Source organism: Zootermopsis nevadensis, unplaced genomic scaffold (genome assembly GCF_977971745.1).
Source record: "Zootermopsis nevadensis isolate Lab colony 2312 unplaced genomic scaffold, Znev_1.0 Znev_ptg000030l, whole genome shotgun sequence".
In the NCBI taxonomy this organism is placed as follows: Eukaryota; Metazoa; Arthropoda; class Insecta; order Blattodea; family Termopsidae; genus Zootermopsis; species Zootermopsis nevadensis.
In genome coordinates, this window is record NW_028259162.1 from 13,196,551 (window position 1) to 13,215,675 (window position 19,125).

General features: G+C 37.1%; 1 protein-coding gene across 8 annotated transcripts in view; it reads right to left on the minus strand.

Annotated features, from left to right (window-relative positions):
- The window catches only part of LOC110829632 (EGFR adapter protein), a 743,671-nt gene that overhangs the window by 401,712 nt on the left and 322,834 nt on the right, over window positions 1-19,125 (minus strand). For all 8 annotated transcript variants that reach the window (XM_087358340.1, XM_087358342.1, XM_087358338.1 and 5 more), the window contains one exon: window positions 17,908-17,988. In XM_087358340.1, coding sequence (XP_087214466.1) covers window positions 17,908-17,985 — 78 coding nt within the window. In that variant the 5' untranslated portion in view covers window positions 17,986-17,988. The remainder of the gene's footprint in view (window positions 1-17,907; window positions 17,989-19,125) is intronic.

Consider the following 19,125-nt stretch of genomic DNA (forward strand, 5'->3'; position numbering starts at 1 on the left):
GCCCAGAACAACATCAAATACATATATTTCTTTTATATTACTGTATATAATAAACCAAGCAGTAATGCTTATTTGCATGCCAACTAAATGATTGGGTTTTTCAAGTAAATTTCGAGTTCCAGAAGTTTTCCAATCTACATCTAGTTCTTACATTTTTGTATTCTTAGAATATCACTTCGTGGTTCTGCCTACATGTCGTTCCAAACGCAACAGGTAACTTTCTGAGTTGTCAGTCAAAGCGATCTGAAAGATCTTTAATATCTCATAGACTGTGTTTCACTAGGAAAAAATGAACTTAGTTACTATGTTTCTATTATAAGTTCATAAGTAACTTGTTCAATAACAGAGAAAAGTACATAATTAATCGAGTAAAAAATTTAAAGCCTTTCTCGACTGTATAATTCTATGTGTAATGAAATTAATCAAACAATATGAACAATAAATACGTCTTTATTCAGTCACATACTAAACAGTGCTTAATTTAAGTCACAAAATTCCACGCCACCAATCCCGTTTCGTGATCGTGCAGTATAAAGCTGTTTACGTCGATAAATCAGTGGATTTTTTACATTTCTATGGCGTATAAGTAAACCTCATATTTCTCTCCTAACTTATCGAAAGCGAGTTTAAACCACGAATTATAGTGGTTACAGACATTCGTGATCAACCCATGTTAAGAAAATTGTTTCACTGCCCTCCGCTACCCCAGCATTTCGGGTGCGTTAAGGAGTTTTCCATCGAGGTTACATCAGCGTTACAATCCAGTCAGCTTACGGTTTCCTTATTATATATTAGTACACGCGTTACACACAGAAATTTCGTCTCAAAACGTGAAATATAATTAAATATACGGACAACTGTCGGTTATAACTGTAATAGTGTAAATAATAATACATGAAATTTAAAAAAGTTGGTAATTTAAAATAATTTATCTTATATTTCTTTTAAATTAAGATCAGACATGAATATAATAATAGTAAGAAGTCAAATTACCACAGGAAATAATAGTGAAAAAGCTTTGAAAATAAAATAACCTAGACAAAGGAATGTAAATGAGAATCATCCCTACTTAGAAGAATTGAAACGCTACACATACTGTCTCTATAGTCAGGGTTGAACATAAGTGTACTTTAACTTGGGGTTCAGAGATCAACAATTTATTCTTAACAGAAAAGTTTTTCCATTTGTAACGGATGAAGAGTTAGCAGAGAATGATATATATATACACACTCTGACCACCATTTATTATAGTAGTAATATGGAAATGGACCAAAAGGTCGAAGTGTGTAATAATGGAACGCAACGAAAGAGGAAAGAACAAACGAGTAATAAACTATGAGATAAAAGAATATAATAAATAAGCAAGAAATCTTTAAGATAGGATATAAGAAAGCCACAGAAATTCATGGGAGAGATTTATTGGTGTATCCATGGAATGTTTTGCAACAGCGCGTATTACCTAAACTTTCAGGAGATTCCACCTCATTTTATTCTGATTCTAGAAAGATATTTTCGGTTCATTTATTATTACATTTTCGCAAAATACTAAGATATGCCTCATAACTTAGCTTTAAAAACTGTGCTGCGATACAGATAAATATTTAAATTAAAAAGGCCTAAATTAGTGGTGATTTTCAAATTTGCAGAATTATTAAATATTACTTAGACGGGCTTTGGCTTCAAAGAGTTAAACGTAAAACATTGGCTCTGTTAGTGTGTCAAATTACGACGTATACTAAAGAAACACGTGTTACTAATTAGTGATAAGTTCTGCGAGCCAGATGTGAGTTACAAATCTATTCTTATGTCGTCTTTCACAAAGGTAACTGAGATTATGGTATGAATCCACGTAAAATTGTGTGTCCAAAAACAAGAAAATGAAATTATGGATTTTCACTCAATTCGTTCCCATCTTACAGTCCATCAAATATTTTTCATATAATTCTCTACCAATCAGTATCAAGGAAGAATAAATTTGTTGAAGGCAAACTCTAAAACGGAATTTTGAGATAAACTAAAGGCAAAGAATTAAACAGTAACTGTCGAAGCTCTCTGTGCTCCTTTGCAAAGAACTCATTTCCAGTGCAGCTTCTTTCAGAAAATAAGGGTAACAATGAAACACGAGATTAATGTCGAAACAAATTCCAGGAATTAGAAGGAATGGAATACGGTGTTTGGTACACACTCCCCTCGCGATGTGTCGGACAGGCAAGATTGAAGTTACACGGTAGGGAGTGTCACCGCCCCCAGATGTCAGCGGCAGCCCATGTTTCATGTGCAAGTCGTCGCAAAGTCTTTCAACCCCACTCAGTCTAACTTCTACAGCAGAATCTGACTTGCTTATAGATCAAATCATTTAACGTTTGTCATCTAGTTTATTATAGTGCAAGGTTCAATGAAATCACACAGCTCTCCAGCTTTAATAAAAAATGCTACCATACAAAGTCGCACTGAGCGATCAGTGAGTATAAGGAAAATAAAATACAAAACAAAAGAAAGTGAAGAAGATAGTTCTGATCAATAGTTGAGTCCAATTCAGTTGTTGTACTGTCCGGTTTTTTAAGCACTGTTGGCAACATTTCCATCGGAGCTCCCAGGAGACTGCGGGAGTTTTGGGAAGGGGACCAAGTCATGACCAATAGGGGGAATGCAGTCGAGTGGAGGCTACTTCAGTAGACGGTTCTTTACATTTGATAGCCTCTTCTGAAGTACGAGATATTCATCTTTGTAATGTATGGCAATATTTTGTTACGTTTTATAGGAAACGGATGTTAACATTCAAGAATCAAATGGGGTTCTTAGTAATCCAAGAGCACCATTACAATGATAAAGGTAATGAAGAAATGTTCACCTTCCTAGCATAGGTGAAAAGAACCCGTCTTGTTTAAATGCTTACGTCTTCATAATGCAGAAACTACAAAACTCTAAACCCACACAGTCTCCTAGTTAATGCACTTGAGGCAACCTCCTCGGTAATAAAATAGAGAAACGTTAAGTGCTGAGGATATGAATAACTGGAGCTTTATTGCTACTCCCCCCCATACGTCTTTAAGGAGTGGTGCTTAGGTACAGGAAAAATGTGAATTTAACATCACTTTGATGGATTCAACCAAAAAAAACTAGGCTCCGTTTAGTACTTACAAAAATTAATCATTATTACCACATTCAGATTTAGCTTCGAATTTTAATTGTTCAATTGTCATGTTTTCTATCAAAGCCTCAACATTACGCACTTTTTAAATACAAATACAGATTAAAACATTGTTTCTGTTAAAATCATTATAAACCTATTCCTGAGCAAATTTAATAAACTCTCCCCAGTTTACAAGAACAATCTTTACGAGTTTTTTTCAGACGTCATGCTTGCAGTGTTAAGGTACTTTAAAAGACAGCCACTTGCATTAGTTCTTATCCCATATAATACTCTCTAGATGATGCATAGCTGAGAATCTGAACCGGTTTCTGCTTCCTGGATTGTGCAATCGCCTTCTTCATGCAGTTTGGCTTCCGAGATTCCTAAACCCTCCGCAGGTCTTAATGTGCGCCGCGACGAGACCTAGTGCAGTTTCCTCTCTAGGACTCTGGGGGTGGGATTTCATTAGGCGGAACATGGGAAGTGCCTGTTAGGGTTGTACTGGAGACAGAATGAGAAAGATATATATGTGAAGATGGCCTGGAGTTTGGTGCTTCTGAGTAAAACAAGAGAGAAACGAGATGGTCCTCTAAAACCGAAGGAATTTCTTCCTTTAAAAGAGGCGTGCAAACTGCAGAAGCGAATTCCCTCTGCGGAACATAACCTACATTCCGAAGCCGGCATACTTTCTCGATCTCACTCGAATGGAATACGAGAAGTCCTTCTGCCTATATTTCAATGGCGTGCTCAAACATCTGAATAACGAATGTACCTATTCTTACTCTGCCTAAATGAGCATTTCGGAGCTAAACTCTGAATATACGAAGTTGGATTTAAACGAGAGGTAAATAAGCAGCTCATCGGCTCTCGAACTATTGAGTTCAACTGAATAACATACAATTATAGCCTATGAATAAACATACGCTCTGTGTTGAAAGGGTATGTAAAAACAGCAAAATGCAGCCTATTGCTATGTATTAATATAGTGCGGTATCAATTGCAAATATGAATTTTATAAAAACGTAATGCCTTTGGAAAGTTTAGAAACAATTTTTAAATGATCTTTACTACAAAAAAATATTCTGAACGTTAGACTCTAAGAGGAATAAATAAAGTTCTATAAGTGGTTAGTACTTATACAATAAATTCAATGTAATTTATAGGACGTCGATATTGGTCTTCAGGGTGGAAGACGAAGGCGAAACAATGACACCTACGTACTCCACAAACACAACCTTGGCATATTCTCAGCCGTGAGAACCTTTAAACTTACGATACCTTCAATTAAGCAGCTTACGTTGCATTTTCTCTCCAATAATGATAAATAAATCCAGACAGATTTTTTTTAAAGAAATTTACGTATGAAATTTTACATTAATTCACTGCTTAAAACATAATAAGATATCATGTTATAAGAAGGAACACGAAACTAGCAAATACAAAAAAGAAGATAAACCCAATTAATTGTCATGTATTTATCACCATCAGAAACGGACTTTACGAGACGATAAACTAACTGTCTGGGTATCTGTGACATGTATGTGAGGATCAGTCTCACCATGAATTATGTGTAATGGGACGAGGTTTTCATATCAACTGATTTGTTACAAGAACGTAAATAAGCATTTTAAGTCAACACAAAAGCAAAGCTTCACATACTAAAGTTGTCTCACAAGAATATTGCGGCAGCTAAATTACGTATATTATTATACTTATAATGTGAAGGTTTGTTCCCTGTGACATCAGCCACACAGTGACAAATGAAGAGACGAAGAACAGAAACAAGTCTCAGGCACTGACTCACCCGTCTCCTGTGCTATTCACTGCTAAAAGAAATCTCCCTTTCCCCATTCTGAAACATGCCCCATCACATAAGACTGACTTTCTTCCGGAACCCAATCCCCTTTTCTTTCAATTCCCATCTCATCTGCAATTGTACGCACAATTCCAACCCCCTCCAAGAACATAACAGAAGACGAAGGACGCATTTCCTATCCGTCACCATTCGCAACGCACATAAGTCTTATCTGATAGCTAGATATGGGTGGGGAAGTAGTTGTAGATTTGTACATTCCGTGGCCCTCGTTACGACAGGCCATACAAGCCTTCGTCTTCAAGAAATGAGGTTCTGAAGGGGACCATATAACCAGCCATCACTATCAGTTTGTACACTGTATACGGAGTCCAGAGCACAAAATATATTGTCCACAGCGAGAAACCCGCATCAGATGTTGGTCCCGGTAAAATAAAACGAATTATACGAGTGATAAACGATTTTTTAATATTTCAAAACAGAAGCACATAACCGAAACATATATCACTGTAATTAGCTTCATTTAATAAAATTAGTTAATTTGTCTCGCAGTTAAAATAGATTATTTCCGAGATAACATATGAATATCAGAAAAATACATCTTATTTTACTTGTCACAGTATAATTATTAACACAAAATTGTTTCAAAACGATGTATGGATAACTCGAATGTATACTTTTTCGCGTTTTAACAAGGGAAAAAAGAAATGTAATTCAGCGAACTGACACGACAATGTTTATTTCGAAAACGGTCATAGGAAATCACAAACTGTACACGACAACGAATTTATGAAGACGAGAAAAATGGCGAATATAATAAATTTCCCATTCCTGGACCATTGCAAGCATTCAACAGTGTGATATTGATTAAATAGAAGACGTTTTTTAGTAATATAATATAAGACGGAAGTATTAAAGCTAGCTTATATTACTTTAAAACGTCGAAATGAATAGAGCGAGATGCTACATATTTAAAATAAAAGAAGCTTCTTCGGGTTATTTATTTCCAAGAATTACGACACGAAATATAACTCTAAATCCATTGACACTTCTCTCATGCTGTTTATAACTCACAGGAGTATATAAAAGTCATAAAAATATCTTATATCCTTTATGGCTGCGCAGTGATCTTCTCGTTATGAGTTGGATGGACCATATAAACATGCTTTCGTGCAGATTTCTGATGAATCAGTTCAAATGGCAGCATCTTACGTACTAAATTCTAAATGTAATACACGTCTAGTATTCAGTCACGACGATTTAGCATCCGTCAGATTATGATATTTATGAAGCTAATTTTACAGTGAATAAATTTCACTCTAAACTTATAAATGAAAAACGTGAAACATTTAATGTGCATTTGAGATAGCAGTAGGAAACCTAACTACAGTACAGATATTATATATATGGCCGTTCAACTGTTACGCTTCTGAAACCTCCACTCCCCCCAAATTCCAGATTATTTTTAAGGGTTGTGCAGAAGTTTATAGATTGAAAACAACACACCTGAGCAACTGAATTTAGATAACATGTACAAATTAATTGTAAAATATATTAAACATTAGCAAAAAAAACGTAACTAGAGAATGCAGAATATGTTAACAAAAAACTGAATATACTGGAGACCATAAATACAAAGTAAGGAAATTGCAAAAGAAACTGAAGGGTTGATATAACAACTTCTGACTTAAAGCAGTCACTAATACGAAAGAAAAATTTTAGACCATATTTCGAGGTTCTGAATGTTGGTTGGTTAGTTAGTTTTATTATAGCACTGTGTGATCTAAACAAAATCTTTTTTTAAGAAACAAGATTCCAACCTTAACCAAACAATTAGAGTATAAAAATGAAGCCCAAAATCACGTTTAGTTCCTTGACGTATATTTTCAAAATTATCTTCTCTTGTGATAAAGATATTAACTAAATCGGATAAAGCGGAAACAAAGTTTGAAATACAGAGACAAACAAGACAAACAAGACTACGAATTCGACAGAACAGGATATATTTATCCACCACGTATAACGTAAATGAAGGTTTGCTTTTATGGCACATTTAAAATATTCGGGTTTATTAGCCTCCAGCCTCTGCTGTTTACCCACTGACCATGGGTACATGACAGTGTGATGGCAAGAACGTAGTATATGTATGTTTTACTACGTGTTTAAGGCCCACTACCTCACAAATTTATCTTTTTCGTACAAAGGATAAAAGTTTTCTCATCGATGCACTACATCCTACAGTCGCCTGTGTCGATTGTATAAGCAAGACTATATTATTTATAGTACTTTTGAAACTATAACAGTTTTTCAGAAGCAAACTATATTGAACAACCATAATATTGAAATCTACAAATATCTACAATTTATTTCAGAACTTTACAAGGCTGCAGGGGAATCCCTTCGCTAGGGCACTAGAATTTTGGCGATAGGGCCAATATTTATATGCTGATGGTGATCACACGTTGTAGGTACGTACTTCAGTGCTATGAAACTGCCTCCCGCGACGTATAGGTGTCGAAATGTTTAGCCCAAGGCGCCAAAGTACAACTGGACGCGATTCTCAAAATTGGAGGATACATATTTTTTCATGTGCGCAGGAATTATTGTAACCACCTGGCGAATATTTACTTTGACGTAATTAATTTTATGAGGCTTGGACGTGTGGACCTTTTTTATAGTACAGCCTACATTATATAAATCTGACGGGGTTATATCTGGTTTCCAAACAGGAGTTCAGTTTCCCACGTGCTTAAATTTCACGTGTGATATCTCGTCCCACCTTTCTGGAAGTAGCCAACAGTTAAATCCTGATTAGTCAACTGGTTTACGAATACACCTATCCTCCGATTTACGAAATTCAGATTTAAGAAATTTCGCTACAGTTGTTACAAGTTTCCTTGAAAATGGGCGATTATCGGCCTAATGATGGCTGCAACAAGTACATTTGAAACATCACACCTGTGAAATTTTACCAGATTACACGGCTTAGTAACTCATAAGATACGTACTCGCCGCTGTGAGAACCAAAAATCTCACGTTCCCTTAATTAAATTCAATTAACTTCATTTATAACTGTTTCACGTTACGTTACGACTTATCAGTTGTCATTATCATGCCAAAATAATGAGTGCATTTGCCAAGATCTTATTTTGTAGTTTTTAAAGCGTTAAACATAAAATATATCCCAAAATTTTAACCAACACCGACATTCTGTTCATACCGACCTTAAACACAATTAGGGTCTGTAACGGACAGACTGAAAGTTCCCCGGGATTCCAAACAAATACACACAAGAAAAATTGATTTGCTGTAGAAAATCTAGAGAAAAGGTAAAATTCGCAGTTGTTTTCCTTATCTGTGAACTGCTGTTTCACGCACCCAGCCCCAAACTATGCCCGATCTGTGCCCATCCTTGTCTGCCACAGCAGGGGTAACGCGGATGTCGAGGGTAAACAGTTGGACGTAAATCGTAAACTTGCAGGGGGTAAGAACCAAGGAGCCATAGTCATGATGTTGCATCGAACTTTGAACAAAACATTAAGGGAATAAGAAAAAGAGGGGAAGATATAATCGATAAAGAATATTGCAGTGTACGAGATACTTTTGCAACTCATAACACATTTTACCCAGTTACTTTGGACTGCAAGACAGTTGATGCACGTGAAAGAAATAACAACGTGAATTCAGGAATTATTTAACTTGATGTATAGTGTAACAAGAAATGAAAAGAATGTGATAGTACCATCTACATTACAATAAACCTTAACGTCACAGACTACGACACAGATACTAAATCAGAACCATTTCCACCCCGAGTAACAGAGAATTTAAATTTATTTTTGGCTACGTCTCTGATATGCTTTAGCACTGCCCACAACAATTAATGGAGAACATATTGTAAATCAGGATAATGTTCTACCTAAGATAGCTGTCCTCTGGGTTGTTCCGCCGTGTAGTGTGGTAGAAGTTTACATACGTTTCAGAGGTCCTTGCTGCCTCCACAATCATCGCCCTGGCTTGATATAAAATTATGACAACTTGGGTTTCATACATCCGCTCTGAACCAATCAGACAGACTGACAAATACAGGGAGACAGCAAAGATCGTGAAGACTGAATGGTTTACGGCAGGCACGACCATTGATTGAGCGTTATGGCGAGTGACGTCACTAAAGTATGCCCGTATCGATGCTTCAGAAGCATACACAAGCGCACATTTTGACGACAGAGGACTCACAGAGCAAGGACAGGGAAATCGTTTTATGTATATCATGAATTTTTCATAAGTTTCTTTGAATTAATGCCCTGTAATAGTGTTTATATGCGTTACGGAATAGATGGTGAAGGGGAAATACCTTCAAGTTACGTGACGTAAGAATATATCAGTCAAACACAATCTAGCCCCTCCATTCAGAATGTTATTTCGGTGATAAAAGATATTATTGTTAAGATTCCCAGACCAGTCTTTCATGCGAATGTTATGTAAATTAAGTATATGGTGCGTATGGGAACATTGAAAACAAAAGACTCTTAATAAAATCTGGGGCTATAAGCTATGTCAGATGATTAAAATTTGCCGACGTTTCGAGGACCATCTCTGTTCTCATCCTCAGGGCTACTCAGGAATAACAACAAATGTTCTTGGGTCTAGGGTTTATCTACATACAGTTTCAACTCTGATCTAAAGAGTGAATTGAGAGCAGGGTCCTAACCTACATTGATGTACACACGACTTTAACAGTTTTGGTGCACTACCTGTCTTCCTTCTCTCAGCGGTAGACTATGCAACATGGATGAACTGGTTCTAACTCACAAGAAACTTCAAACGAAAATTTCAAAACAAATCTTGCAAACTAAAATATGTTTCATGGCTGTCTTCTGGTTTGTTGCGCCATCATGAGGGTATAATCCTGATGATGGAGACAGGAAGGACCTCCGAAACGTTGACAACTTCTACCATACTACACGGCACAACAAACCAGACGACAGCAGTCTTCGGACTCAGCGTCATGAGAATCTAAAATCCTAAAAATGTCTTTGGCGGGGCGGCCACTGGTCTTTTGCCAAGTGACCATCTTAAAGACTAAACCAATATGGGCGAACATCTGCATGCATGGTTGCTTTCTGCCTCCATAAATGTGCTTATGCGGTTGAAATGTTCATCTTGAGGCGTCTCTCAGACTATTCCGAAAGCTTTAACTTTAACCGCAACATCGTAATAATTTCTTATTCAGAATTTTTTGTTTAACACTATAAAAATCTGGTTTGGCTACAATAAGAATTTAGAATTAATTAGGATTCTGAAAGAATAGAATACTTGCTCCGGAACCCAAATAACGCACAACATGATTATACGTCCGCTGATTCAACTACAGATTAACTTGTATCATAGAAACAAATTGGACATCAATCATCGAAATTTAAACATAGATCCCTGAAAATAAACTTTGGTATTTGCCTATAAATACGGACGGCGTTACAACCTAGAAGACCAACATCAATATCTGAAACTACATGAGAACCTAAAATACCATATTTCATTTGTCATGAAAATAATATAAATATTAATTTACCTTTGATTAAAGTTTTTCAACTGAACAGGCATGTTTCGGATCAAACAATTGTAGGATGGCCATTACATATGCATATATGATTACAATAATGTTCGAAGCATGTAGCGCTCCACATTTGACGGTGGTTTTAAGAATACATTATTCTTAAAACCACCGTCGTCGTCTTTAAATGGTTTAAGAATTATAAAATCACATATTTAAAGAAGGTTACGCTAATATCGATATTAACTGAGGGGATAGTAATTAGCTTCAATTAAACAAGGCTATCCATATCCAAATTATTTCCTGTCATTAATTTTTCTAATAACCCCCTTAATTATTAAAACGCTATAAAATACTGCACTGTTAAATAGTCTAGAACAATGTGCAGATCAAAACCCTTACACTGTTCTAAATTTTAATAAATGAATCGTGGAAATAATGTTCTGGAAACATGTAAAACAAATTTTGAAAATCATTATAAAACCTGATTCTGCACTGTTTTATATAGAATTGTCTCCTCATTTTCTTTTCCTAATCTAAAAATGAGAGCTGTAAATGTTGTTATTCCATAACGCAGTAGCTTCGATCTCCGTTTCACACTCGATGTTGTTTTGTTACGTCAACATAACAACACCGCTATCAGCACTGCCGAATGCAGACAGAATAATTTGCTCAGAATATCGAAGTACCACCTAAAGTCTGCATGGTCAATCACTGTCGTGCTGTGGATACATAAATGCAGTATTCACTGACGTCACACATTTGAAAGTACGTTAAAATCGAACAAGACAGTGCTAATCAATTACTGGAAATAATTCTATCACTCGGTGATGTGTAACACACATTTATCGAATTTTAAAGTATTATAAATACATGGATGGAAATTTTCTTTGAATATTTATATTTGACTATAGAAAGGAGACAGCTACCAAATCATAAACTTGTGAGCAAATCCACACGACATTACAATCCGAAGAACTACTTCGACAACTTCATCCCCGTGAGAACCTCAAAACTCTACTTAAAAAGAAAACTAAAGTAACTTATCATACCCCTGTCTGTATTTAACGTTCGAAATCCTTTGTTGTCTCATGTCACTTGTGTAATTTTTCCGAAATTTGACCGAGCATAAATTAATTAATTGTGTTCATGAAAAAAGTATTTCGGAATGTTCTTCCCAGTGCAAACAAGAATCCTTTCCTGATGATCTACTTTGATTTGTAGCCTCTCTGAACCTCAGAATGAATAAACCAAGTGCAGTTAAAATCGTCTGTCCTTTGATACTGCATATCAAAAATTCGTCAAACCTGTTTGAATGTAGTTCCTCTCTCTACTTTCAATTTCATTCTGTAATATATTTTCCACATCGCTCCCGTAAAATGAAAACTCAACCCCTACACCTAACTTAAACTATAAAGTATATACAAAAACCAGTACTGAATCTCCTTTCCAGTTCAGAGGAAAAATATTCCGTCGTGGTAGTGAAATGCTTTGAGGCTGCTTAACATGTTCCGCCTTATGACCCAGCAGTACTTCAGAATCGAAATCTTTAAAGAACATCTTACTTCAAAAGAACACCCAATATTTAATACCTTGCAGAAATATCTCTAAATATGAATTCAATTTCGTTTCACAGTACATTTCCTACATTTTTCTGGTTTCTGTTGAAAGCAAACCCCACCCCTTATTCTAGAAGGCTGAAGAAATAGTGTTTCACAGCACAAAACACGCCTTTGCATTTCAAGTCCAGTTTCCAAATCTCTTTAGCAAAGACGACTCATAAAAAGTACTCTAGAGCCACAGGCAGGCAGGCACTTCCAGCCACCCCCACTACATCCAACTGGAACACTGTTTCCCCATGCTTACTGCCCAGTTTCTCGGAACAAACAGGCTTTCACATGAGTGATGCATGGCGAACATTTTGCGGGCCCTACTTCAACTCAGCCAAACCAGAGTTCAGTACGCAGACACGCAAATGCTTCGAAGTCAGGCCAAATTCACTTATTCACTGACAATAACAAAAACAAAGAATTACTAAACCTGAGTGCACAGGCGACTGCTATACACTTTTCAGTTTTTAAGCGTACTGAACGTGTAGAACGTTTTGTGGTCAAATCGTATTTGGATGTTTGACCCTTTCTTAAGCCTGTTTATAAAGTATGAGTACTTTTCATATTAAAGAATTCATGCATTGGCGGACAAACATGAAGATATGAAATATCTTACTTCCATAAAAATATTATACTTATTATTATCGTTCTTGTTTGACTTATCATGCATTAAAATAAATTAATTTAGTTACTATTACTGCTGTAAGCACTAATACTTTCTAGTTTAAACTCTTCTGTACAAAAATGTAACTAAGCAGCTATTTTTGTTGAATAGTTCGCAATGAAGTTGCACTCAGTTTAAGAGGTGGACACTGTTGCGAAGTTGCACGCTTTAAGATTCTTCTCACGCCTTCTGTCTGAGGTAGCTGAGGAAAAGAAGGGCATTTTCTCGTTACTTCAAAGTGTCTCTAAGAGGGAATAAATAACTTGGAAGCACAGAATGAGATAAACTGAAGGCGTGGCGCTACTAGAAGGAAACTGTGAACGGGCTGATGAAGCCAGGAGATCGCTACTGTATGTTAATTTAATCAAATTAGGTTGACACGCAAGTGCTAAGTTTTAAGCACAGAGCTTCGAGTATTTATCAGTGCCCCTGTTAATGGCCTATATTGTCTCATAGGTCGAGAAATATCGCTTCAAATTACATGTTGATTACCGTTACTGAAGTTGCGTCTCCGCTTATCAGGTGACTAAAATATAAACTACACGCTGAATCAAAAAGTCAACAAAGATAAATCTTTCACGTACAGAATATTTTGCGACCATGTGCAGCAATACGACTCAAATTTTTTGCCGATAAAGAAGACAAAATCATCCAGTAAAAGACTGACTTGAACAAGGCTCCCCACATTTCAAATGCTTATATTGCTTGTCAATATTATTTGCCCGAGAGCTTAACGTTGGTATGTTCAACGGACACGTGTCGTTAAATACAATTAAAATCCACTGTCTAAAATGTCAACATTAATATACAAAGCCTTAATTTTAAATATTTGATTGGGTGTGAAAATTATTTTTCTGGCAAGAATACACATTGAGAATGTTTGTTAACACGTTACAGGGATCAGAATTTTGATCTAAAAGGTAGGACGTTAATGCAGGTTGACAAAAACTACTTAATTGCGAGATTAATAATTTTACCTTGCACCAAATATTGATTAAATAGAGGAGAGTGAAATGGGCAGGGCGGCACGTGTAAGTAAAAGAGCTATCCCGTTAAGCGCCATGAAGGAGCTTGGGGAGAGAGATGTTTGAGTTCCAACTCATTCTTAACCTCAGTACTAAATGGGGAACCGCCACGGTGGCCTAGCGGTCAGAACACTAGCCTTATAATCCTGGGGTCCCGGGTTTAATTCCCGGTGGTGCTCAGATTTATAACTTGTGTTGGGCAAGGCCGTGGTCTAGGCATCGCGGAGTTTTCCTCCGTGGGCTTCCCCGGTTTCTCCGTGGCATCCCAACAATTACTCCATTCACACAGAAGATGGCAAAGGCAAACCACTTCTGAATCATCTGCCGTCATCTGTCGTCAGAAAAAAAACTAAATGGGGTGAGTGGTCAGCTACACAACCCGACCGCCCTTTTCCCCCAAGGAAAAGACCCCCTGCACCGTGGACAGAAGGCTGGGTGGGCCTCAGAGTCGGTTCGGACGCTGAGGCTAGAAGACAAATCTACTGCCCCTGTCAGGGACCGAACCCAATTCGCCCAACCCGTAGTAAGTCACTACACTCACTGAAACACCCGACTCACGTATAAGACAGATATGAAATTACTGAAATATTTTGACCGGAAAACACGCTGGAAGGAGACCGACTGAACACTTATGAAGATGGAACGATAATAACTAACCAACTAACTAGATGGCTTAGGGAACCTGAAAGTTCATCAATGATTTAACCAAAGCTCTCCACCGGTCGCCATGGGAGGATGATACTATAACGAATACTTTCTCAGAAATAAATCAACTATACGGAGTTACCGTTAGTTACTTAGTAAATAATAGTAATGCAAACAAAACGTAAACCCATTTATTTATGTTTTTCAAAGACTTGAGATGATATACTTGAGACTGATCATTTAGGTAATTTACGATACTGAAATTGTGCAAAACAAGATTATTTTATTAACTTAATAACCATCTATGAGAAGTTTCAAAACACAATATATATTTATCGAAATTACTTTGGTAAATCTTTATTTACAAATTTCTGAAAGCCACTCTGTGAAAGACAATAGAATAAAAAAATGAACAGAAGGACAAGATGAAAAATAAGTGTGCAATAACCAAAGAGAGAACATGACGATAAACGGCGAAGTTAACAACTAAGATCTCACGCCAGAAATATATGTGAAGGAGAGGAAACTTGAAGGACGTAAAAAGAAATAAAAGAATATGTAGGCAATATGTAGAAACAAAAATACAATCCACTGTGCAGAACAACATATTATTTTAACACAGAGTACTCATCATCACTAACATCACGTGACGGCTTTTGAAAGAGGATTTTATAAGAGAGGTGATTCGTTTCGAACGTTATGTACGACATTCATGGATTGCAGAGTTCTGTTCAAGAAGACAATCAACATTTTTACCGTCTACGGTCTGTCGCCTTCCACTCGGTCAGTATTCCGAGCAAGCCTGGGGCCTGTAACATTTGGCATTCTGTCTACATAAACCAGAGGATATCAGTCAAGATAAAGGCCACAGTTTCAAATTCAAAAAGAATGAGTGGTGGATGTTCAGCATCAGCTACGAGTATTTTATAAATAATAATCAATCATTATGAAAATGCTTCATCCTCAGGTTTCCATAATCTTTAATTCTGATCAATGCAGATTGCTTCAACAACTTGACACGTTCTTATTCCTAATTTGACGTTCGTCATTAAGTTATATAGTTCCCCTCAGTGACAGCTACTACACAGATAAGTAGCTACGAATATTTAACATACAGTCTGACAAAGAATTACAAAATATACGCGGGCCGCAAAAAATCATCGGAGGGCGGTGTGTACGGATTGCCAAAGTCTGATATCTGTCTCCCTTTTTAAAATTTAAGAAGCTGTTTTAGAAGCATTACATGCCACTGGTTTTCGCATGAGTAAACATTCTTTATTTTTCTTGTAATTAAAAAAGAGAGTCCCTGCGTCTTACTGCAATAGCAATGAAGTTACCATCAGGACATATTTAACCATTAAACAGAGAAGCCTACAGCGTATACCAGAAGTGTGTACACTTTATACATTCATCACATCATGAAGGTGGAGAGACAAGCTGAGGTGATGTCTAAAACTCTGTTAATTCTGACAGTACATTGAAATGACGTTTTCCGGCCCTTTCAAAGTAAAGTCTCTGGAAGATAACAGATATAAGGCTGGGTAGAACCCAGAGACAAATTCTGTGTGGTAAAATACCTGACGGAATCGAGCGCTGTTGTTCTGACCTTTAAACTACTCAATAAATGAACACCCTTAACAAAACCCGAAGGTTCAATACCGCGTTTTCAAGAGTTCTTTACCAGATCCTATCCTGATATACGAACATTCAGTCAACATAATTGTGTAATAGTTATCTCGTGCCAGTTAAAGTGACTTAAGTTTTTAATATTATATTTCAACTTTCAAGTTTGAAAGATGCTTTGTCCTCGACGGAGAAGGTCAGCTCTGTCTTCGAAAAGAGAGAAAACAGGTGTCTCCCTATCGAGTGGCACCAATGCCAGTTATAAAGATGGCCATGAAGGGGTAGTTACTGAGAAGACAGTCCAAAAATTTCCTTGGAAGGAGACAGGGTTACCGTCCACAGTACTGACTCAGGGTTACAGAATGCCGAGACATTCGCTTTACTACTGCTTTTTCACGTGTTCTGAACATGGATGAGAAATCAGCACATCGCATCGGCTAAGTTATGGTGATTTTTGTTGGTGCTTCAAAAATAATATAGGAAATGAAATGTTAGCAAACAGAACCGAGAATTTGTTAAAATACGTATACGTAAGTTTAGCTAACCACAAAAGCCACAATACGATATCAACACCACACCAGAACCATAAATTTCCCGAATACAAAAATAGGTCTACTAATCGTCTCTAACATACTGACTTCAAATAAGATTAAAATCAGAATTAGGTCTATAACAGAAGCAAGTTCGGAGCCAGGAGGTCTTTCAGGCTTGTTAGAACAGACCCTCTCCCATCGCCCTTCCGTCTAGACGCGTGGTAATTCACTTTACGCGTGCCCCCAACCCCACTCCCCGCAATTTTCAATTTCATTCCCCAATTTTCCGCGCTTTACCATTCAAACATCGATCAGGAACAGAACGAAACTTGCGACCTCCTGCCAAGTGCATGTTCCAAAAAGACGCAAAAATTCAAACACAGCTGGTAAGCGAGAACACGGAAAACAGATTCACGTTGATCATAACAAGCAAACACTAACTAACTAGATGGCTTACAGAACCCGAAGGTTCATCACTGAATTACCAAAGCCCTCCACCGGACCCTGTCCTGGGCCAACAAAATCCAGTCTCCTTCAACTCCTATCTCTCATAGATTACGCCTAACATTATCCTCCCATCTACGTCTAGGTCTCCCCAGGGGTCTCTTTCCCTCAGGCTTCCCAACCAATACCTGGTGCACACCTCTTGCCCCATCCATGCGTGCCACATGCCCCGCCAATCTCATTGTTATTCACCTAATCACCCTGACAATACTGGGGGAGGAGTGCAAACACTGGACACAAAAATTCTATATAATATTTTTATCGTACAAATTGAAGAATTTCGTCATCCATGCCGCATTACCAACTTTCCCGTAGTTATTTTGTGGCAGATCAAACACCGACTCTCAAACGTACAGCAGATTCCTATGACCGCCATAACCAGTTCCGTGTTTTGCAAAATAAGCCTATACTAATATTCGGTTTACAGTTTAAGTAGCATTTTGTTTCTACATAGAGTGGTACTAAACTTTATACTTTAAAGCTCGACGATAATAATAAGTGCAGCCAGGTGTTTAATTAATGAGACAAAATTAAACTTTAAAGTAAAACCATAAGTAAGCTTAGTTTTGTAGAATACAATAGTATTGACAGGAATTAGATTTCTAAAATCTCATAATAAAAATAAGTCAACTCCTTCACTGTGATTACGATAAAGAGGAGAATGAAAAAGAAAGCTAAAGATAAAGGCAATGACGAGAGCGAAGTTGAATGGGATAAAAAATAAACACAGAAATTTTATATCTCTGAAGCTGTTTTTCAAATGATCATACTGTTGAAACACGCATAAGCGTGCCTGCACTTACCCTCATCTGCTGAAGCTGTGTTCTCATGCACTCAGCTCTGCTTGCTTGATCTGGTCCGGCAACGGGAAACGACCCCATGTACTGCAACATGACAAACAAACAATTCATCATTTCAATCAAATGTTACAATGCTTCTAACAGCACACCACAGGACCCGGAACGATAGTCCGCGTGTCAACCAGAATACACACCTAGCTGACTGCAACACATTGGTTCGATTGTTCAAACTTTTCATCTGCTTTGTTTACGGCAGATACTCGAATTTGATATTTGGGTTAATAAAGTCACAGACAAATTACAGAATACCTGTACAGTCTTAACAGTTAACAATGCGTTATGGCATGTAGGATTTGAGGTTTCCAAGGCGGTAAGTCTGAAGATTGCTGTCTTCTGGGTTGTTGCGCCGTGTAGTCTGGTAGAAGTTTACCGACGTTTCAGAGGTCATGCTGCTGGACATCTATCAGACTACACGGCGCAACAACCCAGAAGATAGCAAATCTTAATACGTTACAGCAGTCTTCATGATGTCATTTAGCATAGCGATAACTTCAGGATTTACATTTGTTGATTAAACGTAACAAGCGTATTAATAACTTTTGTCAGCTAACTGCAACTGCTTATTTAATTGGCTGTATTCGAAACTGCACTTCTTATCTGGTGGGTGTCAGCCCCACCTGCAACTTGAGGACACGCCGCTCCAGAGCGGAAAGAAACACGACTTCTTCTGCACTCTAACACTAATTGCCTCGAAAATCTTAATAATTTGTTACAAATAAGATAAAGTATCATCTGTAGGGAATAGACATCATAGTAGAAAGTTCGCGAAGTATTATTCAGAATAAGGTGAGACAGTATATAGAGTCAATGCACTTTAATTAAATGTTTATTTTCTGTTGTTACTATAGCAACCAACCTGAGTTGAATTACACATTTCAGGTACAGAAAATTTACTTATGTATGAGTCTCAAATCGTAAACTAGTCGAGTGCAAGAGATTTCGTACATCTTAACTCTGAAAATATGGGTAGGATCGTCCTTAACTCTTTACATTATTGATCACAGCAAAGGACGATAAAAACGCTAAGTTCACTTTAAGTATTAAAATCATTCTTTTTCATTTCGCCCCACACTGTCTGTCTGTCTCTCTGTCTGATAATGATATTGGGGCAGTGGAAAACATAAAAAGCAGCTGTAAAGGAGTTAAAGCAGCCACTACAAG